Source organism: Meriones unguiculatus, chromosome 8, assembly GCF_030254825.1.
Source record: "Meriones unguiculatus strain TT.TT164.6M chromosome 8, Bangor_MerUng_6.1, whole genome shotgun sequence".
Lineage (NCBI taxonomy): Eukaryota > Metazoa > Chordata > Mammalia > Rodentia > Muridae > Meriones > Meriones unguiculatus.
This window is the reverse complement of record NC_083356.1, coordinates 27,815,956-27,842,736: the sequence shown is the minus strand read 5'-3', so window position 1 is coordinate 27,842,736 and position 26,781 is coordinate 27,815,956. Positions and strand designations below refer to the sequence as shown.

Below are 26,781 nucleotides of genomic sequence, written 5' to 3'. Positions count from 1 at the left end.
CAGGGGTTTAGATGGACTCCCAGGGGCCAACAAAGTCCCCAAGGGCAAGCATCTACCTAGTTAAGCTTCTTGGTTGAAGCTTCACAACGAGAAAACCATGCCCAAATGGAGCATTGTCCTTGATATCCTTCCCAAAAAAGCAAGGATGACAGTTGCTAGGGTGGACACTTGTGCATCTGTCACAGCCAATTCCCATCAACCAGCATTGTGAGACACCATGAGCAAAGGGTACAGGCAGGCATTGCCAGCGGATGTGTGATAGCCATAACTGCTACGTGATAGCAGTTAGAGACGGATGACCCTAGTCCTATGGAACCTCCACATCTCAGCTGTATGATCTAGGCAAGTCACCTAACCATGCAGGGCTAGAGACACCAAAACCCAAACAAAAAGGAGGAAGAAGAAGATCTCCACCCAACCCAATCCTGATTATCTCCTAGACTTCCAGCCAATTATTTTTAGTTTGCTTTCTGATTTTTAGACTTTCCCACCCTGAAAGTTTCTGGCTATCGGAATAATAATTGGTCACTGGAAGAATTCATATAACAGGAAGAAACAAGAGAAACTAGAAGAGAGACGAAGGCTGAGGAGTGTCTACTCACCATCTTTCCACTTAGACCTGGGAACTTTTCTGTATGGTTCCCGATCCTATTCCTAAATATGTTTTCCATGGCTGAGAGCAAACTGCACATAAGCAATTATAGGAAAATACTAACACTCATCTATTGCCAATAGCATATTCTGTTCAAAAGCATCATTTTTAATTCATCAACTCCAAGCAGAGGTGCCACAATTTATTCACCTAAACAGACTAAATGAAGAATGTGTTGGACTCTATTTTGCCTCTGTTGCTAACATCCATTTGTGTTTTAGCCAAAAGCACACTATTCCTGACTTCAGAGGTTTTGTTTCAAAAGCGAAGATAAGAAACCAAGTAAGTGAAAACAAATAGGCTGGACTAGATTCTAATACCAGTAGATATGTTCTCCAATAGCATGCCCATGGGTGGTTGAAGATGATCACTTCTACTTCCTAGAGGAAGAAGTACTTGGGGGGAGAGGATCAAGTATTTGCCCTGCTCCAATAAATTATAAGCAGTGACACTAAGAGGGGCACTGTGGGATCTAGTCACAGGGTGGTAGGTACATGGGTGAGTGGATGCAACCAGGACTAGAATCTGCAGGTGCAAAACATGAAATTAAAAAAAATGGGGGGAAAAAAAAGAACAGAACTTCAGAGACACGAGATGTTCTACACTCATAGGAGATTTGGAGAAAGAGTGAAAATGGCAGGAAGAACGTCTAAATAAATAGTGAACAAAACCTTTCAAATGTTAATCTGAACATCTAAGAAGCTTAACAAATGCCAAAAACAATGAACTTCAAGAGATCCACACCTAGATACATCACATTTAAACTACTGGAAGTGTGAGACAATGTTGTAAGGTTAAAACAAATGAGAAAAACAACTTATTGCTAGAAGGCTTTCTCAATAAAATCCAGGAATGACTTCTTATCCCAAGCCAGAGTCCAGAAGACAACAGGATGACATGGTCAACCAGCTGAAAGAATTAGCCAACATTTTACATCCATTTAAACTACCCTGAAAATTCAGGGAATTTAAGATGTTCTCAAACAGTTAGGTGACATGGTCAAAGGGCTAAACAAAACTTGCAGTCAAGTAAAACTTCTATATCCAACTCAACTATCCCCCTAAAAAAAGACAGGCATTAAGACATTCTTACATAAACAAACAAACAAAAAAAACCTAAAAGTATTCTTTGCTAGCAGACTTTTACTGCAATGCATATTTTTAAAAGTCCTTCCAATTGAAATGAAAGAACTGTAGTCAATAACCCAAACTCATAAAAATAATTAAAGAGTAACAGTAACAGTAACTACACATGTAAATATACAAGTGCATCAGAGAGTTTTATTCATAACCTTTCTCCTTCTGTATAAAAGACAACTACTTATAAAGCAATAATTATAAAGCAGTGTTGAAGGCAGCTACTTAATTATAAGGTGCATAAACACTTCATTTGTACAACAATAATGAGAGAAGGAATGGGTCTCTGTTAGAAAAAAAAGATCTATGTTAGAAAAACACTACTGAAGTTGTAAGATAATAACTCTAATTGGCTGTTTTTAAAGATGCCCGTTGTCATTTCTAGAGCAGTTACTAAGGAACTAATTCAAAACATAAAAGAAACAACACAAGAATGGAAATGACACACTAGAAAATATCTACTTATAATACACAAACACACAAAAGACAGTAATGGAGAAAGGAACAAAAGATCACAGAATGCAAGCAGCATAATGGCAGATTTAACACCTTCCAGATCAGTAAGTACATTAGGTGTAAATTAACCACGCGCTCCAATCAGCAGTTGGAAGCTGGCAGATAGACAAAAACAAAACAAAAGCCATGACCCAAGAATGTGCTGCTGTCTATAAAAGATACACTTTAGATTCAAAGACATGAGCAAATTCAAATAAAATGATGGACACTAGACATGTCATGCAAACTGGCCAAAAAAAGATGGCATGCCTGTACTAGCGCAAGATAAAAAACTGGGTCCAATACAAATACATGTCACTAGAGACACAAAGTAAGTAAGTAAGAGATCTTTAAAGTGGAAAAGAATTGGGGTGTCAGGAAGATATCAAGAGCATTAATGTACATGTGTCCCAAACAGAATGTCCTGATGCAATGCAACCTAGTCTAAGGCAGCAGACACACCATCGAGACTGCCCTTCCCATTGTCCTTTGAGATTTGGAAGTCTATAATTTTTCATTTCCTCTACAGGGTCCTGTGTAGGACATGGATCTGGCAGGGGCTTCTTGCGCTAGATAGGAGCCACAGAGAGCTCATCCTGGACCTCTGTCCACTGTATCCGTGACTGGCATAATCCCTAGTGACCAACAAACTTGATTTCTATCTTCTTACCCTCCAGGGTCCTGAATAAGGAGGTATGCTAGATCCAGTAGTGAGTGGGATGAGACCTCTATCACAGAGCATTTGCCCTGAAGTGGCACCTGGATTCTCTCCCTTCTTTGGAGTGATCATGGACCTGCTCTGATCCAAAGTTTAGCAGCAGGCCTGGTTGCACTGCTGTCTCTTTCAGGGCAATGGTCGGCCAAGCCAGTACATTTATTCTTCCGCAGTGCCATTCTGCTGTCTTTACACCTCTGGACTGCAGACTTGAGGCTCCCATTGCATCTCCTCTCCCTCTGGAGCAGGCTTCTTCTTTCAGAGAACATGAAACCTGCTACTATGGCAGATAAGAAAATTCAAAGCCAGAATCGCTGAGAAACTCAGGCACCTGACTCTTAGGAACCTAACAATCACTACATGTGTGAACCCCAAAAATATTCTTTTAGGTGAAGAGGTCAGGCGCCAAAGGCACAAGATAGCATTTGCAAGACCCGGCCCCAGAGAGAAAGAAAATGAACTCGTGGTTGTGGGGTTAGGGGAAGAGGCAATGGAACGGGGTGACTGATAATGAGACATCGCTTTTAGGTGATGAAATTCGTAGAACTAGACAGTGTTCTGTGCATCTGAACTCTGTTGCAAGTTAAATACCACTGAACTGCAGGTTTTCCAATAGATCTATATATTATGTGTTTTTGCCTCAATCCAAATAGGGACAGGATGATTAAAAAAAAAAATCAGTGAGATGATAACACAGGTGGGCACAATGAAGAACATCCTCCAAGAAGTCCCACGTGTGCCAAGTCAGGTGTCCCACACAGCTCAGGACCTCGTGCATGGAGTTGCTTTACCAGATATCTGAAATGCACTGTTCCCAGAAGTGTTCATTCTAGGTCTCCTGTCTCCATGTTCTCTCCTCAACCTCTTATCACACCACCAGGATTTTGTTCTCAGTTGAATACAGATGCCCTACGCTAACAATTGGGATGCTGCCAAATAAACCCAGTGTGAGTCAAAGATACTGAAAGTCAGTGGGGCATTGGGTATACTCGCTGAGCACTAGCACAGCACCACAGCGCACTAGTGTCCTTGGTCTGCCTTTGTTGTCTTGTGCCTTGAGGGAGCTGCAGCCTCTTCCACTGTCGACAGGATGCCACCTTGCAAACCACTAACCTACATATCAGAATTTCCCCCTTATGCTCACACCGCTTGAGGGAGCTGCAGCCTCTTCCACCGTCTAGACTATAGGCAGAATTCTACCTTGCAGAGCACTAGCCCCAGAGAAGATTAACATTCAATTTGAGTTGTTTTTATTTTTCTAAACAAATATTGCTTTTCATTCATGATAAAATTTAGCTCTCATAAGCTGGGACTGTCTGTATGGCTAAGGAAGAACAGAGGACTATAAATGAATAGAGTGTAGAGAGACTCTCTGCTGCTCTGTCCTTGATGGCCTTCTTATGCCTCACAGGAGACTCCATCCCTGCATCAGAGAAGGAGATTCTACTAATGTTGTCTGCTTTTTCCAGGGTGGAAACTTCATGCTGCGAGCAGGGCGGGGTGGGAGGGTAACTAAATGACAACTTGCCTATCTTCCAAATGGAGGAGGAATATGAGACTTACTGGTCTTTGGGGTTCCTAAGTATACAAAGCACTAGTACTTCCAAATGTTACTGAGTACTTGTGCCCAGGAGCTCCTGCCTACATGTGACAGGTTCTGAGCCCTGTCTAGTCCTAGCTGTCCAAACCTCAGTGATTGCCTGAGGCTCTCTAATTCTTCTGCTACCAAAGTGCAGAGCCTGGTCCAGGCTCCTACTCTAGATTCATGTTATAGCATCCAAACTAAATATGTCAACATATGAGAAGGAAGCCAGCTGCCCACACATATGTATGCACTATGGGGATAGCTTACTGCTGTGTCCCATGAAGTTTGCAAGGTCCACATCTGTCATCTCCATAAAAGCACTCCTCGGCTATTCATGCTATATCCATGTGACTTGATGAAGAAGAAATGGCCCATGTGTCTATCACCATGACCAACAGATTCCAACTACTAATGTATGTGTTAGTGGAGTCGAAGCTATGAGCCCCCAAGGGGCAGAGGTCAATCCCTTAAATGTATTGTATTTCAAGGATATGACTAGGAATGGTAAATGTCACAAACATATTTTGTGTCTATTTTTTACAACATAATAAAAAAACAGAAAATGTTTTATTTCCTTGCATTGTATCTGCTTTGAGTCTAAGGAAGATTGTGGTCCCCTCCCTCATTCCAGTGTCTGGACTAGCCTTGATTTACCCACTATCTGCAAACTCTTACTTAGTCAACACTCAAAATTCAAATTCAGAAGACTTGTGAGGGCATATTTTCAAAACCCCTAAATAACTCTGCAAACACAAAACAGCATAACCAGCTCAAGAAAAATCCATATCCTATAGCAAACAGTGGCCTATGCTGAGTTTACACCATCCTGTGCCAGCCAGCCTTGCTCTCAGGTAACAGACTATCTGCTCTGTGTTGTGTGAGAACTCACCTAATGTCCAAACCCTAGGACCTCAGAGCAGAAAAAGACAGACTGAAGCCCCAAGTTCCCTCCTATGGGAAGTGGAGGTTCACAGTTGGAAAGACAATGGCATAGAAGCTACATAGCAAGCTAAAAAGAGATCTAGATGTGCTTAATCCAGTGTCCCCAACCTGTGGGAGGTGAGGATGCTATCACTGAGGGAAAAAAAATTGAAACCACCAGAAGTTCAAGAGTAATTTTGGAATATGAATGGAGCTAAAATGGATAGGAAGATTGATGGATAGATGAAAGTTTGATGGAAGATGGAGAGTGGATAGATGAATGGATACATAGATGGCTAGTCAGAGAGATGTATGGAATAGAAAGGTGAGAGGATAAGTGGGTGGATTGATGAGTAGTTAAAGAATTATGGAAAAATATAGTTAAAAATTATGGATAGATAGTGGGCAAATAGATGGCTGGATGGATAATGGATATATGAATGGATGGGGGATTAATGCATGGATGGAAAATGAATGGAAAGATGAATGAATGGGTGAACAAATAATGTAAAGATGGATAGATGCATGGTATATGGATGGAAGATGGGTGAATAGATGCATGGGATCCAGGTAGAAAATGGATGGATGGATAGATAGATAGATAGATAGATAGATAGATAGATAGATAGATAGAGGATGGACAAATGGATAGACAGGTGGTGGATAGTGATTAGATGAATGGATTTGTGCATGGAATTTTGATGGAAGATGGATTGGTGGATAGATATTGGATGGGCAAAAGAAGACAGATCGGTAGATATATGAATATGGACAGAGGATGGACGGCAGCTGGGTACATAGATAGATGGCTAACTACATAGTTCAAATAGACAAATGGATGGAAGGGGGGAAATACGTAAACAGATAGGTAGGAGCAGGACAAATGCTTGCTGGAAATGGGTAGGTAGATGAGTGGAGTCTGGTGGGAGAGCTGGGAATGAGCCTACCATTAAGAATCTGAGTTTCCTCCCCTCTGCTACTCTCCTCTGCCGGTGAGCAAGCTGACAGTGACAAGGGGTGGGGGCTAGACTCATGTGGCCTCTGGCTGTCACACAGTATAACAGTCCATCTCCTGCCCTATTCAGTCCCAGGATTGGAGCTCACTAGGTGTCCAGGACAGGAGTGCAGGGCTCCACCACCTCTGGCAGTCACGAGGAGCCAACAAAACAAAGCACTCCTTCCCTGACTTGCTCCCAAAATAGCCTCTCACCACCCAGATACAAGGCTGGCTGGCTGGCTCTCTCCCCCATTCATACCTGACTCGGCAGATTTCCCTGAGCTGGGTAAGGGGACGGATGGAGCATAAGGTTCTGTGATTCCCAGCAGGTCCAGGTGAGAGAATACTAAGGATGTCCCTGCCTTGGGAGGGGCAGGATTCAAGAAGTGCCTAACCCTATGTTGGGGACTTTGTGATCATCAATATTTGAGAAATCCTCCCTGTAACAAATTGCCCTATCTTGTATTGGTAAACTGAGGCTCAGTGAGAAGTTTCTGAAAAAGGTTGTGCACACTAGGATGTAAGCAAGTACAGCCAACCCTAACAGCTCTCTGTGCACCTACAGAAGCATGCCCACATTCCAAGGCTCTGCTGGTGAGAGCAGTCACCCTGGGTCACCAAGATGAGCTTCCCTGAAGAGCAGACAGCATTCAGAGAAAGAATTCTGCCTGTAGCTGGCGAAAGATAAGTCGATGACATGGACCCTTGGAAAAGACCCTGGAACCCTTTGAGCCTCAGTTTCCTCATCTACAGGAGGAAATCAAGAGGGAGGAAAGCAGGCAAATAAAGGCAGAATCGGGGTTCTGCTTTACCCTCAGTCCCCCAAGCTCTTCTGTGTCATACTTCTCATAAGATAGCAAAGAAGGCTGAAGATAATCCCTGGGTGTAGGTGAGTTAGCCACACCTATTGCCTCACCTAGGACTGAGCTGAGCAGATAATAAAGACAAATAAGAGATGGGAAGGGTCTTCATTTAGAAACCCCCACCCACCAGCCCTCACCTCCCTGCTTCCCTTACTCTCAGATGTCACCAGCAGCTCCACTTCTGGCCTTCACCATACAACTCTCCCTCTGCTAAAGGGCCCTTCCCCCTCCTTTCTGGGACATCTATTGCTCCCTTGCTATCTGTAGATAAGACCAGCCAGCAGCAGTCAGCTGAGTGAGCAGCTAGGAGTGCTGAATCTTGGCTGAGGACACCTCCTGCAGGAAGGCATTCCCCACCTCACCATTCCCTGGCCCTGGGGACACTTGTGGACCACTATGGCAGGTGCATAATGGTCAGACTGGATGCTAATCACCTGTCCTTCACATTCAAGGAGTAGTATCTCTGTGGCAAAACCATTCCAGACTCTCTAGCTCATCATTGGACAAACAGTGAAACCAACAGGCAGCCCGGACAGAACTAAAAATCACACTCCAACATGATCTCAAAATAGACTCCAGCTCACAATCCCCATGGCAACGCCCTAGGTCTGAGGACTGTCTCTAAGGAAGGAGGACAGAGGGGTGTGGGACAGGGGTGGCCCAGACTCTGAACACTTCATGTAAGAGTCCCATTTGCCCACAGCTAACACGTGGACAGAGAGGAGCCTGTGGGATCTTAAGCTTCACTGAATCTCCAGGGAAAGGGACAAGAGTGGAGACAAGGCTTGGTGAATCCAGAGAGTTCTCTGTGTCGTAAGGGGCATGAGCTGGGAAGGGATTCAGGCTCTGTGACATCAAGATCCTCCCTGTCCCATATATATCCTCTTCAGCTTTAGGGTAGCCACAATGCTATGCTTAACCAATCCCAGGTCCAACCCACTCGCCTCTAGCTAAGTCTGGTCAGACTAGGACAAGGCCCAGCAAGTCATCTTAGGCACTTAGGTTTGAAGACATAATTGTCCAGCCAGCACAGATTCAAAACATCACCTGACAGACAGAAGATAGTATTGCTCTTGTTTATAGTGCCTCTGGGAGGTGAGATGTCAACTCTGTCTTTGTCTCTAACTTGGAATAGGATCTTCTGCTCTTGGCCTCCGCCTTCTAGACTCCAGAATTGTGTGTGGCAAACAGATTGCTGCTATTTATAAGCTCATTACTATAGCTTGAACTGAGCTCCCCATACTGAGTCTTTGCCTTGCCAAAGTTGACCCCTGCTTGGAAGCATGTGTCTCTCTCATGCCCATTTCCTGGCCTTTCTAATAACTACCCAATAATGTCATTAGCTGTATGGAAGAAGAGAGTGCCATCATTTACTAACACCAGACCCACCCAGGCACAAACCCTACCCCACTGGCCTCTTCCTTTGAGCCACCTGGTCCTATCCCATGACTACAGGGACCTGGGAGTTGTGCCTGAGACTGGTAGGAACTGGCAGTCTCCCTTCCTGCTGGCAGTGTCTCTGCCTAGACCAGCCAAGAAGAACTTGGGCTCAGATTGGACAGCAGCGGTGGGCAGCAGGGACCTGAAGTTGCAATGCCTGAGTCTTGAGCATGGCAGAGAGTCAGGCAGCCTAACTGTAATGCACCCTGTCTGCTCTCCTGCCCCACTTTCTCACTGTCCTGGTCTAACAGGTAGCAGCTCTGGGGGCTTGTGAATCTACCACACCTTGGAGGAGACACAAGAGACAGTGCTGGGGCTGGAAGAGGGGCAGGAGGAGAACCCATCTCCCCCAGCACGTCTATGGTGTTCATGTCTGTTTCAGTACTCTTGGAGCCGCAACATGAACCACTGCAGGCAATGATGTGAAAAATAATGAGCCCTTCCATGTCTATCTAGGTAGCTCTGACCCAGAGCCCAGCTGAGTGGTTCATCCATTGTCTCACTGTATCTCACAGAGCCTCTGAGAAGCAGCCCTTTTGCAGATGAAAACACTGAGTACGGGGGTGGGGAGGAGGTGGAAAGGGAAAGATGTGACAGGTGGCATAAGTTTGGATCTGGCCCTGCAGATTTCCTTATGGCCCTGACGTTTATTTGGGAGCTAAGCCAAGGATGCTAGTAGAGGAAGTTTGCCCCCAAGCAGAGGGCACATGGTACAGAGCCACTGACTGCCTTCTGCCCTCAGAACCAGAACCCTTGCTAGGGTCAGCCTTTCTGTGACCTCCCACAGAGTCAGTCCCTCATGGTGGTGAGGCCCGGAGAAACCTAGAGTGCTTCTGTCCCCCTCCTAGTTAGAGATGTCAGCACACTGACCTTGGGATTGAACTGACGGATTGGCAGGTAGATTGGACAGTTAGGCAGTCAGTCCTGTGCCGAAAGCTCAGAAAAAAGAGCCCTAGGGAGGAAAGGGACCCTTTTCTATGGGTGCATCTTCTGAAAATTCCAGGAGAACCTGGGAAGCCAGGACAGGCTCTCCTGGTGTCCATGGGACTCAAAAAGAAAAAAGTAAAGCCAGCAGGCACCTTTGATCGTACAGAGAACCAGAACCGGAGGGGCACAGGATGAACCTGGGCCTCCTGGGAAACAGACATCCTCCTGTTGGACCACCCACTGCTTCTTGCAAACACCTGCTGTTCAGATTCGTGGGTTGCTATTTTTCAAGGATTTGCTTTTCTGAAAGACCCAGGGAATATTCTCGAACCGTTAAACATAGCTCTCGTGAAAGCTGTCCCATTTACATGCCTCTCTTCATTCAACAAACATTCTCTGAGGGCCTGCTTGGTGCTAGACACTGGTAAGCAGACAATCCAGCCACTGGCAGGTAACAACATGGGTCCTGGCCAGAGGTGCTGGGGGCAGGGCAGAAAGTCTGGCTCAGGAAAAGCTGATGTGACACAGGTTGACAGGTGCTTAGCTGGCTGGAGCCCTGAGGCTGCAGAGATACAAGAGAGACCTCTAACAGCCAGAGAAGGAGGTGCAGAGGAAGGGGGCTGGGTGGGGAGGGTGTCCACCGTATTCTATGACTCACTCCATGGGGCAGGGGTGAAGTGAGAGGGAGGGCTACATGTCAGCAAGAATTTGGTGTTTAAAGGCCATGGAAAGCATTTATGTGGTACACAAAGAGCCAGTGACGGTTCTCAAGCAAGGATAGTGATTGGATGTGTATCAATACCAGCTTGTACAAACGCATGCAACTGGGAAGAGGCCAGGTGCGGAACACTGTCGAAGTATAGGGTTGCATAATGCCTGTGGCCCTCCTCCCTCGCCAGCCCTTTAAAACAAGTGCTTAGATCATCTCCAAAGGAAGCCAAAAACCAGACAGGGGCCCTGCATATGCCCAGAATGGATCTAGGCTGAGCTGGAGAGCAAAACCCAGAGATTGAAAAAAAAGAAAGAAAGAAAGAGGGGGGAGGAATGGAAGGCAGAAGGGAGGGAGGGAGAGAAAGGAGGGAAAGAAGGAAGGAAAGGGGGAAAATAAAAGCATTCCCAATGGCTAGGTCTCCTGAGCAAGAGGGAAGGGAGGACATCAGCCAGGAACAGCATGGACCAAAAGGAGTACAACAGCTCCCTTCTAATGTATGGAAGGGGCAAGATCCTAGCACTGATGGCAAAGACCACCTGTGAGAAGGAGAAAGCACTGGGGGAAATTGGATGCTTGGTACCCTGCTTTATATATATATAAGCTCAGGGCAGATGCTTAGAGGATGGGAACAATAATATCCTGTTAGTTTATTAGTCCTCTCCTAAGGGATGGGGTACAGAGCAGATGTCTAGAGAACAGGAAGAAAAGATATAGACCAGAATGCAGTCTGCCCACCCCTCACCTCCTCCCCTCTACTCTCAAGTACTCCCTGACACCAGCTTCCTCTTGATCACCCTCCTCCCCTCTGCTCTAAGAAGTCCTCCCCTGGTCCCAGCTTCCTCTTGCTCAGACCTCCTCTCAGAGGTGCTTCCCTGCCAGCACCCGTTTTGCCTCCATCATCAGGTCTCACTTTTATACGGTCCCTGAGGATATCCTGACAGGTCAAAACAGCAGCTGGTGGCTTCTGTCTTTGGGAGCAGCCCTTACGGTTCTATCATCAGCCATTATACTTCATAGCCAAACCTGTGTCCAGACTTGCCTCACACTCTAAGTCTGAAGTCCAAAGTGAGAAGGCAGAAGGCAGATGTGACCATGTGCCCCACTTCTACCCTATTGGGATAGAGGTGGAGGGGGGAATCAATGGGTGGGGCTTCTAGAAAAGTGTTAGGGTAATTAGAATAACCCTCCCTTTCTGCCTAGAACAGCAATGCTCTCGACACAGGAGTAAACAGGAACATGATAGGGAAGATAAAGTACAAAAATCAAAGGAGCTTAAGCCCCAAATAATCCTGGGAAGTGGGTCCTGAAGACTGATTATCACCATCACTCACCTGGATACTCCAAGGCCTCTGCAGCCTCTGCATAGCCAAGGCTCGGCATGGTCCTCATCCGTGGTCCACAGAATGCATTGGCATTCAGTGAAGCTGCAAGATTACCTACCTGTGCAGCTCGTCACCATTTGTTTCCTTTTTACCCCTTCTACAAGAAATGTGAACTCCTATCACACCCCTACAGAGGGGAGTGTACATGGATCCCCAGATTTTCACACTGACTTTTCACCTATATTTATATCTTTTGTCACAAGCCATGTCAAAATCTTCCTAGAAGAAAAAGTGTAAAAGTAAGCTAAAAACATTGATATTTACATAACAAGCGCTAAGGAAAGAAAGCCGGCTCCAGAATCATTAGGGTGGAAGGGGGGGGGGGGGTTCAGACAGCATCACACACAGTAAAGTAGCTTGTTGTCTCTACCAAGAAAACAGTAGCAAACCCGGACCTGTACGCATCTAACCACATAGCTTCAAAGCACGTAAAGCAAAGTTTGCCCGACTCAGGAAGACAGCGATAAACCTCAATAACAAAGCACCCAGTGAGACCCCGGTGGGCCATCCTTGGGAGCCAGGTAGACTTAACAACAGCAATAGTCAGATTATAAAGCAAGGAATACACACTGAAGAAGCCAGGGAGCGAGGTGGCTGGGGTGTGTGAGTGGTGGGACCTGAGTCTGGTGGTTCTGGGGCAGTGGTGAGCCTAGGCAGGGCACACGAGCCAGTTTGGCATACAGTTTAACAATGTGATGATAGCCTGAGGCAGGGTGTGCTAAACTCAGTGTGTAAAAGGCTCACTAAGCCAGTTATCCCTATTTTCCAGCCCTTGAAAAAGAAAACATATATGAGTTTGAATTAATGGAATTGTATAGACCTTTACATACAACAGAGAAATAAATGTTCCTTTCAAATAGCTGTAGGACTCAGCAAAAGGTAAATTTTTAGCAACAAAAAAAAAAAAACCTTAAAAATGAAACTGTGTATGTGAAATGTGCTTTAGAGACTGTGACACTTGGTACATGTTAGAAGTTTTAAATATTTTGAATGGAGTAAAAATAAATAAATCTAAATATCCAAAACACCTTCTCATCCATTTTGTAGTTATTATTCTCCACATTTTATAGATGACAAAGGCCAAAGAACAGGAGGTCAAACCTCATGCCCAAGGCATCTCAACAAGCAACAGTCAACGACAATCAGCTTCTAAGCTCATGATTCTAGTCTCCCTGCTGACAGGCTTTCAAGTACATGTATGTTGTATGACTTTAAAACTCACATACTTAACTCTTAAATTAAAAAGAAAAACTCAAGTATTTAAAAATAGTTGATAATGAGAATAAAAGTTCATTTGAAAATCATTTGCATATCATTGATTGTAAGAAAAAACTCATTTGCAAATTTTTTAGGATGCAGCCAAAGTGGCAGAGTGAGGACAACACATAGCCTTTGGTATTTTAAGGGAAAGAAAAAAGCCACTTAATGCAAACACATGAAGCTTGGGAAGGGAGATAAAACTAAATAAAGTAAAATACGTGTTTGCAAATAAAAAAAGCAAATATCGAGGTAACATACTATAATAAAATTAATAAATGTTGTTAGCTCCACATTTTAAAATAATCTAAGAGCCAAAGAGCACATATGTCAGTCCAGAGCCTGTGAGCTAGATAGCTGAGCAGAAAGAGATGAGCTGAAACTCTGCAGGCATCTGCCTACCCAGGCTTCCTAATTTAGAAAGATAACTACTATTCTCTCAATTTGCTCTTTCTTGGGTTCCATTCTATAAGCAGCTGTACACAATTGCTGGATGATTCTAGCAGCACACGGAGACAATACCAAGAGGTGAATATAAAGAGGTGAAGGTGCTTTTGTATATTCTGTAAGCCCTCTCTACCATCACTTACTACTTCTCCTCTCCAGTGATGGTAAAATTATTTACATTTTGCAAATCAATACACACTAGTTTCCACTTCTTTTGTGTGTAGGGTTCTCCTGGACTGAATATTGTCCCCAACAAACACTATACTAAACTTCCCAGCTGCTAGAACTCCTCATCACCAGGTGTTTTCAGAAAAGAGCTTCTCTCCAGGACCTCCCAGCACAGATGCCTCTCTAAGCCAGCCTCCTAAGCCCATTGCCTCCTGATGCTAAGACTCCATGTTCATCTTTCCCTGCCCTGTCCCGCATCAGCTGTCATCATATCCCACCCAGAATCAACTATACGTCAGTGACCCAAACACCACCCCAATTTGTGAGTGAGTTTATCTGGGCATATCAGGGACTGACAGGATGCATAAGTGAATGAGAGGATCATGGTGAACAGGGTGATTGAATGGTGATGGAGGAATGAACACATGGAGGACTAAGTGATACAGAAGTGGCTGTCAGATGAGTGACAGGTGCCCGAAGGCATGATACCATTGCAAATGAGCAAAGGAATGACATGAGAGAACTTAGCAACTTAGTGGCAGAAGAGGAAATGGACAGTGGGTGCACAGTGAACCTTGAATACAAGTGAGAATCAGGGAACGTGTGGCAGGTATTTGGATAATAGAATGATAACAAGGGCAGACAAAGGAATGGAAGGTGTAAGGAAGACATAGTCACCAATGGCCGGTGCATGTGAGAAGTGAGTAACCTAATAATAGATAGTGGATGAAGATTAGATGGGTAAAAAAAAAAAATGGCAAGATTTGGAGGGGAGTGAGAAAAACAACAAATAGGAGAATTAGTGATACACTTATGAAGGAAGGAGAGAAGGGAAGATGGGAGAATGAGTACATTCACAAACACAACAGCAGACGTGGAAATGAAGGAGGTGGAGACGGTGATTGATACAGTATCAAACACTCACAATAGTGACAGGTGACTAGAGGGCTGAACAAGGCAAAGGTGGAGTGAAGAATGAGTAACAGGTGCACTGACAGTCCAGTGACATATGGGCAGAGGGGAAATGAATGACAAGTGCACGTGAAACCTGGCGATGTAGTGTAAAGGACTGATGGACGGCAGGTATAGAAAGACGCGGTGGGACCCTAAAGATGGGGAGTACAAGGCAGGTGTTGACAGTGGGAGGACTGTGATCCACAACGTCAGAGAAAGGAACGAGCCACAGATTTAAGGACCGGGTGAAACAAGGCATAAGAGAGGGGGAAAAAAAGTGATGGGTGTATAAAGAATTGAGTGACACTGAGCCCGGTGGGGAGATGAATAACACATGCCTGGAGAGAGAGACCGCATCAGAGAGAATAGCTGAAGATGCGTGCGTGCGTGGTGGAGTGTTACAGTGAACAGAATGATGAATGGGTAGTGCACAGGAGACTGCTATAATAACAGAGGGCAGACTAAATTACAGGTGCGTGGAGGACTTGGTAAGGTGATAGCAGAGCGAGAACAGCAAAAGGTTGGAGGAGGGATGGGGTCAGTGTACAGAGAGCAACCCTACAAGCAGATGAGAAATGACTGGCTCATACAGGGATGAGGGCTACATTTGCAGAAGTGGGGATGAAGGATAAGATATAAGAGTGGGTGGAAGAGTGACTAACAGATGCATATGAAACTGAGCGGCACGATGGGAAATAATAAATGAATGGCAAGCGTACTGAGCGTAGTGTGAGACGAGGAGTAACTGGAAAGCTCTGGCAGTTGCATGGAAGAATTAGGGTGACACCTAATCAAATGGAGGGGGGGAAAGTGGCAGGTCAGTGGATGGCTGAACGAGGCAGTGTCTGATGGGTAATGAGTTACAGTTGCATGGAGAACCATGTACCACACAGTACATAAACGGCGTGTTCACGGAGAGCTGAATGACATGATGGTGCACAGGGGGACGAATGACAGGAAGATGGAAGATGGAGTGAAGCCATTGGTTCTTGGAATGAGTGGCAGGCTCATAGAGAAGCTCGTGACATAATGATGTATGGGGGAGTGAACAAGGGGTGCATGGAGGGAGGAGAGCGGCAGGTGCGAGGAGAACTGATGGAAAGCTGTAGAGGATGATAAATGGCAGGGGCAGAAGCGACCGAGAAATGTGACGGTGTGCGGGAAATGAATAGCAGGGGCATGGAGGATTAGCTAAGGTCGTGGCGAGTAGGATAATTGATGACAGGTGCGGGGAGGACTGGATGGTGTTGAGGCGTGGGGGGGATTAATGACAGGTGCATTTAGGAATGAGTGATGTCACGGTACATAGGGGAATGGAAGACAGGGACAGTGAGGACTGGGTGATACCATAGTTTTAGTGAAATGAGTACATGGCATGGGATGTAAGGGGAATGAATGACGGGTGTGTGGAGGGCTACGTAATGTAACAGTTCTCAGGAGAGTGAGTGAGAGTTCTTAGGGGAACCGAGTAACTAAGGACTGCATGATGTAATGATGCATAGAAGAACAAACCACAGGTGCAAGGTGGACCGAGTGATTGATGTCTAGTGAGTACGCGGTGGAATGAATGATATGTGCACTGAAGAATGAGTGATGCAACGCTTCTGGGAACCGGTGACGATGGGCACGTGGAGGATTAAACGGTGTAATGGCAGGTGCAATGAGGAATGAGTGATGTAACAGCAGATAGAAGAATGACAGGGTGTGGGGGTGACTGCGATAGGGAGAGAAATGAATAGAAGGTAGCTGGACAACTGAGTAACATAATTGGGGACAGAGGAAAGAATGACAGGTTTGAGTGACAAAATGGCAAGGAGAGAATGAATAACAGGTTTGTGAAAGCCCTGCGGTCCTGCAGTGGACAGGAAACAAGTGACAGGTATAGGAAGAGCTGGATAGCACAATTGCTAATGGGAAAAAAAAAAAGAAAGAAAGGTGGGAGGAGGAATTACCTGGACGCTGTCGGGTGGAGAATTCTTTAAGTGGCAAGTACTTAAAGAAATGAGCAAAGCAATGGCAGGAGGGAGAATGACTGACTATTCATGTCAGCTGAGGGAAGGAATGGTGGGCTTAGAGGAAAAAGTGACCCAGTTTAAGACAGTGGGGTGAAGGGGGAGCACACGGAGATTGGAAGGGTTTAGGGTGCCATAGAAAATGAAGGACAGGGGCATGGAAGGTCGTGTGATGCGGAGGTGAATGGAACAAACGAATAAGAGGGTGTTGGAGAGCTGAGAGTTACAGTGGCAGATGGGGGCTGAGTGACAGGTGCCTGGATGATCAAGTGACACAATAAAAAAATGGAAAGATGGGTGACTAGCATGTAGGCGACTGAGAGAATGATGGGCAAGGAAATGGGTGACAGATGTGAAGAACCAAGCTGCAGAGGTAGAGGGGAGGAGGGAGCTTCCTGGACGAGTGAGTAGCAATGATGTCTCAGAGGGAAAGCATGTGAGATCGAGGAAAACGGAGACAACGGTAGATAGGGGAAAGTGACAGGTGTGCGGAGAACTTGGTCATACAGAGACAGGCTGGGGGATGAGTGACAGGTTGGCAGAGAACTAAACGATGGCAGCTGGGTGTTCGTAAGATGGATGTGCAAGGAGGAAATAGTTGGAAAGATAACGGCAGGGTGAGGGAGAAGTGGATAGAGATGAAGGAGTGGAAGGCAGGTGCGTGGAGCACTAAGCGCATCTGTCGTGGATGGGGAAGTATGCGGCACATGGGTGGAGGACCCAATGATATAAAATGAGGGAAGCATGAGAGACGGTTCTGTGAAGGACCACGTGGCACAACGGCAATGTAGAGGAATGGCTGATAGGGGTCCAGTCACTGTGTGAGAGGCACAATGCCAGGTGCGGGAATGAATGACAGAGGAGCAATGACACAACGTGACACCATGATGGATGTGTAAAGGAGTCGTACGTGTGTAGGTGACTGGATGGTGCAACAGTTAGTGGGGGGTTGGGAGATGAAAGGTGTGCAGGGGACTGAGCAACCCAAGGGTGGCAATTGACGACAGGTTGGTTGAAGTGACAGCCCATGTCAGACAGATGAAGCGATGGCTGATGGGAAAGGAAGGGCAGGTGCAGGTAGGACCGAGCAATACAGTGCCTGGTGAGGGAATGAATGGCAGGTCTGCATTGAAACTAGTGATGCTATGTTAGATGGGGGGGCGGGGGCGGGGAATGAATGACAGGCGCACAGAAGATGAGTGACACAGCCAAATGGTCAGTGCCAGGACTCCAGTGTGCACCAGCGGGCGAAGTTGAATGGTGGGTGTTTGTAGCCTTGGGTGGCGCAATGCTGGGTAAAGGGATGAATGTTCAAGTTCCCGGAAGACTGCATGATGACTGGCTAACGGGGAACGGATGATGAATGGGTGAGGATGACAGTGTTGGCTGAGGCAATGAGTGGCAGGCCCACAGAAGACTGAAAGGTGCAGTGGTGAGTGGCTGTGTGGTTACAGAGTGAATGGGCACGTGTGTGTGTGTGTGTGTGTGTGCATGGGGGGCGGGTAGAGGTGTCCATGGGGAGTACACGGACAAGCATTTCTAGGACAGCTACCGTAGCCTGATTCACTTCCTGCTCCTGTTCTTCCCTCTTTAGTCTTCCTAGGTTAGGTGAGCCAGGACAGAGCAAGTGAATGTGGCAGGTGCCTGGAGGTCCTTGCCTCTCATTTAGTTCTTTTGCTTTATTTATTTATTTATTTATTTATTCATTCATTCATTCATTCATTCATTTATTACATTTTATCCCAGCTGTAGCCCCCTCCCTTGTCCCTTCCCAACTCCACCCTCCCTTCCTCTCCTCCTCCTATGTCCCTCTCCCAGTCCACTGATAGGGGAGAACCTCCTCCCCTTCCATCTGACCCTACCCTATGAGGTCTCATCAGGACTGTCTTTCACAGTCTTCCTCTGTGGCCTGGTAAGGCTGCTCTTCCTCCTCGGGGGGAGGTGATCAAAGAGCCAGCCACTGAGGTCATATCAGAGAGGGCCCCACTTGCTAAGGAGCCCACTTGGGGCCTGAGCTGCCATGGGCTCTCATCTCATTCTTGCTTGAGAGCACTAGGCTTGGAGTGCCTCTGCATGTCTAGGGAGAAGTGTCTGTGATGCTACCCCAAACCAACAGCCCCGCTTCCCTGTATCCTCCATGGCACCGGTAAGCAGGATGCTTGATGCCTTGAGCTGAGTGAGGAGGGCCAGGGCTAGGCCGAGGAAGCATCTGGGGAAGCAGAGCTGTCTGCGGGTACCTCCTGCATCCTCCACATAACAGCTGCCAGCCTGGATGTGGAGAACCTAGAACCCTCTTGCTCCAGTGCCACCCCTCACCTGGGTCTGGCTGAGCATGCTCACTAAATGTTGCGGTGGGGCATACGGGAGCGCCATGACCCTTGGGATGACCTCCCAGTGAAAGTCTGCAGTGGGGAGACCTACTCTCTATCTTTGTGCACATTGCCTTATCTGCCTCGGTTTCCTCATCTGTCAAGAGCAGTGTTCACATCAGCTCATGGATAGAGATGGAAGGGAGAGACAGAGAGCGATTAAGCTCCATCATTTCTCAGGTGTCAGCCTGTCCCATTGGTCCGGCTTTATTGTTGCAGTCCTTGGTGAGATGACTGCTCTGTGCAAGTGCAGTGCTGGACACGGTAGGTTCCAGGAACAAAGGCAGTTTAGACCTGAGGTAGGATGAGCAGAATCCACAAGACTGAGATTGACTGCAGGAGAGCAGGAGGTGGGGGGGCTTGGAGGACTGGGGCGGTTCTGTGCTGGGTAAGGATGGTGTGTGTGTGTGTGTGTGTGTGTGTGTGCATTTCATGTGCATGTACATATGCACACACGTGTATGAGGATGCTGTGTGTGTGTGCATTTCATGTGCATGTACATATGCACACACGTGTGTGAGGATGCTGTGTGTGTGTGCATTTCATGTGCATGTACATATGCACACACGTGTATGAGGATGCTGTGTGTGTGTGCATTTCATGTGCATGTACATATGCACACACGTGTGTGAGGATGCTGTGTGTGTGTGTTCATGTGCATGTACATATGCACACACGTGTGTGAGGATGCTGTGTGTGTGCATGTTCATGGCATGTACATATGCACACACGTGTGTGAGGATGCTGTGTGTGTGCATGTTCATGGCATGTACGTATGCACACACGTGTGTGAGGATGCTGTGTGTGTGTGCATTTCATGTGCATGTACATATGCACACACGTGTTCGGATGCTGTGTGTGTGTGCATTTCATGTGCATGTACGTATGCACACACGTGTGTGAGGATGCTGTGTGTATGTGCCTTTCATGTGCATGTACATATGTACACACGTGTGTGAGGATGCTGTGTGTAAGTGCGCATGCATTGTATAAGAATGCTGTGTGACAGTGTGCATGTGTCCATGTGTGTGTAAGGATGCTGCATGTGTGTGCATGTGTGTGCATGTGAGTATGCATGTGTGCATGTGAGCACAATCATGCGTGTAGAGATGCTGTGTCTGACTGTGTATGAGTGTGTGCACATGTGAATGTGTGCATGTGTGTGCAAATGGACACCCATATGTGTGTGAGTGTGTGTGTAATGATGCTGCACATGTGTGCATGTGTGTGTGCATGTGTGCTGTGCTCACATGTGTGCAAATATATAGGTGCATGTGTGTGAGTGTGTGTGTAATGATGCTGCACATGTGTGCATGTGTGCATGCATGTGTGCCATAATCACATGTGTGCATGTGTGTGTGGGTATGTGTGTGTGTGTAAAGATGCTGTGCATGCATGCATATGTGTGTGTTCTGTGTGTGTGTGTGTCTGTGTGTCTGTGATGTGTATGCAGGAGGTGGGGGGGCTTGGAGGACTGGGGCGGTTCTGTGCTGGGTAAGGATGGTGTGTGTGTGTGTGTGTGTGTGTGTGTGTGTGTGTGTGTATTCATGTGCATGTACGTATGCACACATGTGTGTGAGGATGCTGTGTGTGTGCATGTAGACAAGTAGAGATTCTCACTGAGGTTAGGTGTGCCTGCTTCACACTGAGCGGCAACCAAGCACGGGGTTTCCAGCACCTTCTGTCAAGGCCAGACCTTAACTCGTATGGAGACTGTCCTTCAAGTCTGAGTCTGAGAGTGCAAGTGCCGGCACCGCAGGCGCCTGACAGGAACGTGCACCGTGGCCACCCAGAACCTGTCCACTCGGGAAGTCGGGCCGTGTCTGCCTCCATCTTGGAAAGGAAGGAGTTCGGTGTGTGTAGAGAACAGGGCGGGTCCCTAGGATTCTCCCAGCAGGACCCACCCCTGCTGTGACCCCAGTCCTCAGCCAGTCACCCCCACTCCTATGAGAGTCGGGGAAGTGTGTGCTTCTTCCCTGGTCCCCTAAACTGTAGCTAAGAGGAAAACCCACCAGCCCACCCTCCCTCCCCCGCGGCAAACTAGCCTTCACAGTGTCCCCCGCGGCTCTGCAGACGGCATCTGGCTTCCTCCCTTTTAATGGTCCTAAAGGTAACCAACCTAGATCACGGATGTTAGATAGAAAAAAAACCAACTGTGATGGAGCCCCAGCTCTGGCACGTTTTGCGAAGAGGCTGACTGTGGGACAGTTTTAGCTTGAACCTCCCACTGTGGGAGGTGATTAGTTTATAGCAGTGGTGGATTATGCAAGCTCCAAGCCTCGTCCCCGAGCCGAGGAGAGTCTAGTAAATCCCCTCTGCGCGTGCAGACCCCATTTAACATCACCTGCTTCCCCCACTTGTGTAAGTTGGGGGGGGGTTGCTTCAACTCCACAGTCAGGTCAGCGGGCTGCAAGCAAGGTGGTCTCACCCAAGTTCAGAACCAAGTTCAGGGGCGCTCCAAGTTCAAGGGCAGCAACACGAAAGCCACTGGGAAGAATGCCCCACCCCCACACCGCCCCACCCCCTCACCCACCCTATCACCCCCACCCTACCCCGGCCACCCCACCCCCGCCTGATTACCAGGGCAAGGGCAGTTGTCATGCACCGACTCCCAGAGAGCTAGGGCTGGAGTTGACTCAATAGTTCAAAGTCTTTCACAAAGACACAGTTACAGATTCAAAATAAAGTGGTATCCATTTCAAAGAGTGAGCAAGTAACTGCATCTAGGAAGAAATGTTCATCCCTCAGCTCCAGGAGCTCCCACCACAGCCACGGAGTCTCGGGTGCAAAGCTGACACACACACACACACACACACACACACACACACACACACGGGAAATCGCTCAAAGTGAGGGGAACAATAGCTGTGGAGATGAAGCTCACTTGCGCTCTCATTGCCCAATAAAAGACAATTCCTTTCGGGGCATGGCTCGGGGCTGGTTTTTAATCCTAGGTATGAAAGCGCTTGCGTTTGCACTAATATTTTAAAAAGAAAAGGAAAATAAATAAATAAACTGCAAAGGTGTTCTGTCTCCTATACATTTGAGTGATTCTCCTAAACAGCTCCTCTGACTAGATGCCGTGACACTCAGCCAACAAAAGAGAGAGGGAGCATGGATTTGGCGCCTACTAAGTGCTGCAATGTGTGGAGCTGGAGCGGGGGGGGGGGGGTAAAGGGTCCCACAGCTGATGAGGAAAGGCCACCTGACAAGTGGTTATTATATAACGGCCCTTTACAAGTGGGGAAACTGAGGCTGGGAGTCAGAAAATGGCATCGCTCTCGTCTTCCCGTATGGCAAGCTCCAGATTCCTCTCTTCCTGGTCTGTGTGCTTGTGTGTGTGTGTGCATGTATGCATGTATGTATGCATGCCTGCATGTGTGTTTGCGTAAATTAAGAATGTTTATATGTATGGGGGGGCTGTACGTGCCTACATACGAGTCTGTATGTATGAATGTGTGTCTGCCCACCTGTGTGTCAATGGGTGCCAGTGGGTATGTGACTGTAGATGTGTATGCATACATGTATGTATGAGTACGTGTGTAAGCATGTGTGTATGCGTGTGAATGCATGTGTATGTGCATGAATGTGAGAGAGCGTGTGTTTGTGCATGTCTGTCTGTGCGTGTGTATAAACACATGCGTGCAAGCATGGAAATGTGCATGGGAGTGTGTATGATATATGTGTGCATGTACGCATGTGTGTGCATGTGTGAGCATATGCGTGTGTGAGTTTTCAATCTTTCCTCTTAAAAAATCTGTAATAAATAAATAAATAAAAGAAATGAGAAAAATCAACATTTTCCTCTTCCTCAAGCGGCCCTGATTCTGGGGGCATCCTTCTCTGGGGGGGGGGGAGGCTAAGACAGCGGTTGCATTTAGCTTCTCTTCCCTGGACGCCATCTTCTTTGGCGTTTCAAACATTAGAAGCCTAATGTGAAGAAGTGCCAATCATATCTGTAAAGGAAGCATACCTCAGTGAGAGCTTCCCCAGGCTCAATCACTTAATTTTTTTTTTTTTTGAATGCTGCAACAGGACTGCACTTGTGTTTAACCCCAGCCCTCTCAGATTATCACCCGTCTTCTTGCGACTAGTCCACAGTTTTCTGTGCTGGTTTTCCTACAGGGAACCAGCCTGAAAACCCAAGTCGCTGTTTCAGATCTAGATCACACAAGGCACGTTTAGGGGAGCATGAGATTTCTCACCTCTCTCTGTGTCACAGGCAATATTCTTGCCTTCCAGCAGTTAAATATACCTGCCCCCAGAACACATCTGTAAATCACCATCACAGTTCAAAGACTGAAATGACGCAATGGCCACTGGCCTCTTCTCCATCCTGGAAATGCCTCAGGGTGGGGGGTGGGGGCTTTGGGGAAAGCAGGGACAAAACTGGTTATGTGAACAACAAAAAGGCGACTTCCTTCCCCCAAACATAAAAACTTCAACCAATTTAGCACATATTTAAATAGAGCAACTCTTAAAAAGCCTTTTCAAGCAAGGAGGAGAAACAGGCTGTCCTGGACTGGTGCTTCCTGTTGCGTGTGGCACCCTGAAATCTGTGTCCTTCTTTTTTGCCCCTCCAACAACACAGAGCTTTTCAGACAACCCCTCCCCACCAAAAAAAAAAAGATGGAAAAATTAGAGGAGGGTCCAGTAGAAGAAGACACGTGAAACAGGGGCAAAGGGGGCCATCTTTGAGTCAACATTCTGACCCTCATAGGTCCAAAGGGATTCCCCAAGGTATTCTGCCACGACAGGGCAAGCGGCCATCCAGAGACACCGTTCTGCCCCCTGCCAGAAGGGCAACTAGAACATCTCCTGGGGTGAAGTGTGGCGTCCCCAATCCCACAGGTCCCTGTGTAAAAATCTAGAGGTGGTTCCTCCCTCAGTGGAGGGGCCGCCATAGAAGAGCCACCAGAGGCAGCTCCGTGGACAAGTGACCTGTGGGTGGGAACCTACACACAAGCCCATCTTGTACCTGAGGGATTCTTTCCCCCAGAGGGGGGCTAAACTCCCCCAGCCTTCAAACTGCGTCCAGATTCCTCTGGGTCCACACCCAGTCCACGGCGGCAAACTAGCGCTTGCCCTAGCCACCCCACCAGGACCGCATTGCGGGTCACCTGCTGCCGCCCCCATCCCTACCACAAGGGGTAAAACTCTTCCCCCGGGACCTAACACGCTCCACAACTCAAAAGAAGACTAATGGGTGCCGAAATCTCGGCTCCCAACACGTTCCCAGGTGAGGAGGGATCCGGCGCCACTCCTTCCCACAGCCCGACGGGCTTGGAACCCACTCAGGGAAGCGCAGCCAGCACAGGGGCGTTAGGGTGGGTGGGTGTCTGCTTGGGGGTTATTCTTAGAGCTCCACTCTTTGCAAAAGTGGCGCCTCCACCCTCGAGACTCTGTCTCTGGGAGTTCTCAAGCCCGGCCCAGAGCAGCGTGGGGCACCAGATAGCGTCCCCTGGAGGAGTGAGATCATCCCCCAGAGAGGTGAGACGCGGAAATGGGTGAGGGGGGGCGCTCTTGAACCTGGGGAGCCCTCACCCAGCCTCGCTCAGTGGGAGCTACCTCTGCTACCCCTCCCCCCGACTCCTCCCGTGTCTCCCAGGAGCCAGGTGGCGACACACCCACCCCACCCGCCTTACCTATGGTTGTGATGACGGTGATGGCGAAGTAGAAGGACCCGGCGAATTTCCACTGGACACCAGCGCGATGGGGCTCGGACTGCAGGATGACCAGCTCCAGCTGCTGGTAGTCATCGGAGCTGATGTTGTACTTGCCTCTGAGGCGGACTTCTTCGGCCTTAAGTTTCTCCTCTTCGCGCATCTCGTGGTCGGACTCGAGGGCGTCGAACACCGCGGCACCCACCAGCAGGTAGGTGAAGGTGCAGGCGATCAGGGACAGGGTGCGCACGTTCTGCCGCTTCATGGCCGCGAAGAAGGAGCTGCCGAAGGGGAGCCAAGCCAGACCACGGCGCAAATCCCAAAACAGCGCCGCGCGGACGAAGCCTCCCCTGCGCTGGAGCCGAAGTTGTAAGCGGTGGTAACAGCAGATGCCGCAGCTGATGGTGGAAGTATCTTCCGCGTCCTCTTCGGGGTCCTCGCGAACTTCACCACCTTCGGGCTGAGGGCCATCGCCGGCCGCCGCGGGCCCCTGGGACCCTGAGGCCTCGGCGGCCTCTCCGGACCCTGCGGGTTCCGCGGGGCCAGCGGACGCCCCGGGCTCGGCAGGCTCGGCGGACTCCGCGGGCGCAGCGGGTTCCGCGGACGCAGCGGGCTCTTCGGGCGCAGCGGGCTCCGCGGGCGCAGTTGGTTCCGCGGGCTCAGCGGGCTCAGCGGGCTCAGCGGGCTCAGCGGGCTCAGCGGGCTTCGCGGGCTCCGAGGGCTCAGCGGGCTCAGCGGGCTCAGCGGGTTCCGCGGGCTCCGAGGGCTCAGCGGGCTCAGCGGGCGCAGCGGGCGCAGCGGGCGCAGCGGGTACCTCGAGCTCAGCGGGCTCCTCGGGCGCAGCGGGCTCCTCGGGCGCAGCGGGTTCCGCGGGCGCAGCGAGTACCTCGAGCTCAGCGGGCTCAGCGAGTGCAGCGGGTCCCGCGGGCGCGGCGAGTTCCACGGGCACAGAGATCACAGGGGGCTCTTCGGCCGCGATGGGCGCACCCAGAGCAACTGATTCAGCGATCTCAGCGGGGTCCATGGGCTTGGTGACCACCACTGAGACGTGCGAGATGGTGGGCATGTTTATGGCATTGCTTGGGCGCGGAGGCCAGCGGTTCTGGAGCCGGGACATCCTGTGCCAGGCCTGGGTTAGGCGGTTTGCCCCATTGCGGAGGGTCGCGCGTATGGAGAGCCCAAGCTCGTTCCGCGCGAGCTGCCTGGACCTCGGCACTTCGCCCCTCGAGCCCGAGGGCCCGGCCGTAGCGGGGTCAGGATCGGCATCCAGGACAGAGGGCGACCCGGGGAGGGGTTCGGCATCCCTCTGGATGCGCTCCCCGGCTAGCGGGGCCCAGCTAATCGCCTCCAGGGTGGCGGTTGCCCCGCGGGGACCTACTTCTCCCTCTAGCTCTCTTCACCCCCTTGGGTTAGGGGAACAGAAAACTTTCCTAAGGGGAAGGCGTCCCCAGAATCCCTGCGAGCAGGGGAGAGAGTCTATCTAGCACGGGCAACCGACGAGGAAGCCCGATGCCCCAAGGTCCGAACGCCCCGTGCCCACCTGGGCGCGCGGGGCACGCGGGGTGCCCGCCGCGCGACAGCCGCTCTGCGAAGTTTGTTCCGCTCGGTCTCCGAAGCTCAGGAACAGGACGAAGAGCAGGACAGGAGCCGCGACGGAGCTACCTCGGGGGCGACGAGGCAACTGCGCGGCGGCGGCCGCCGGCCGGCCAGCTCCTCCCCGGGCGGCGGGCGAGGCGGCGGCGGCGGCGGCGGCGGGAGAGGTCCCGCGGGCCTGGAGGAACTGAAGGGTAGGGATGGGGACAGGCAGAGAGAGGCGCATCAGCTGCCCGAAGATCCTGAGACTCTGGCGTCCAGGAGTCGGGAGAGGCAGCCGCCGCTCTGGTCTGCCTGAGGCGCAGTGCGTGCGCGCCGGAGGGAGCCGGAGTGTATGTATTCGCGGGTGTGCGTGCGCGTGTTTGCGTTTGACGGCCCCGCTCCGGCGGGAGGGACGGGGGCGGAGGGGGGGGGGGAAGCTGGCTACTCCGAGGACCGGCTTCCCTCCCTCCTCTCTTCTCCTCTCTTCTCCCCCTCTCTCCCTCCCTCCCTC

The 26,781-nt window shown here is 49.2% G+C and overlaps 1 protein-coding gene across 2 annotated transcripts in view; it reads right to left on the bottom strand.

Annotated features, from left to right (window-relative positions):
* The window catches only part of Kcnk9 (potassium two pore domain channel subfamily K member 9), a 40,497-nt gene extending 13,972 nt beyond the window's left edge, over positions 1–26,525 (bottom strand). For both annotated transcript variants that reach the window (XM_021629080.2, XM_021629077.2), the window contains exon 1: positions 24,678–26,525. In XM_021629080.2, coding sequence (XP_021484755.1) covers positions 24,678–25,812 — 1,135 coding nt within the window. In that variant the 5' untranslated portion in view covers positions 25,813–26,525. The remainder of the gene's footprint in view (positions 1–24,677) is intronic.
* Positions 26,526–26,781: the final 256 nt, after the last annotated feature.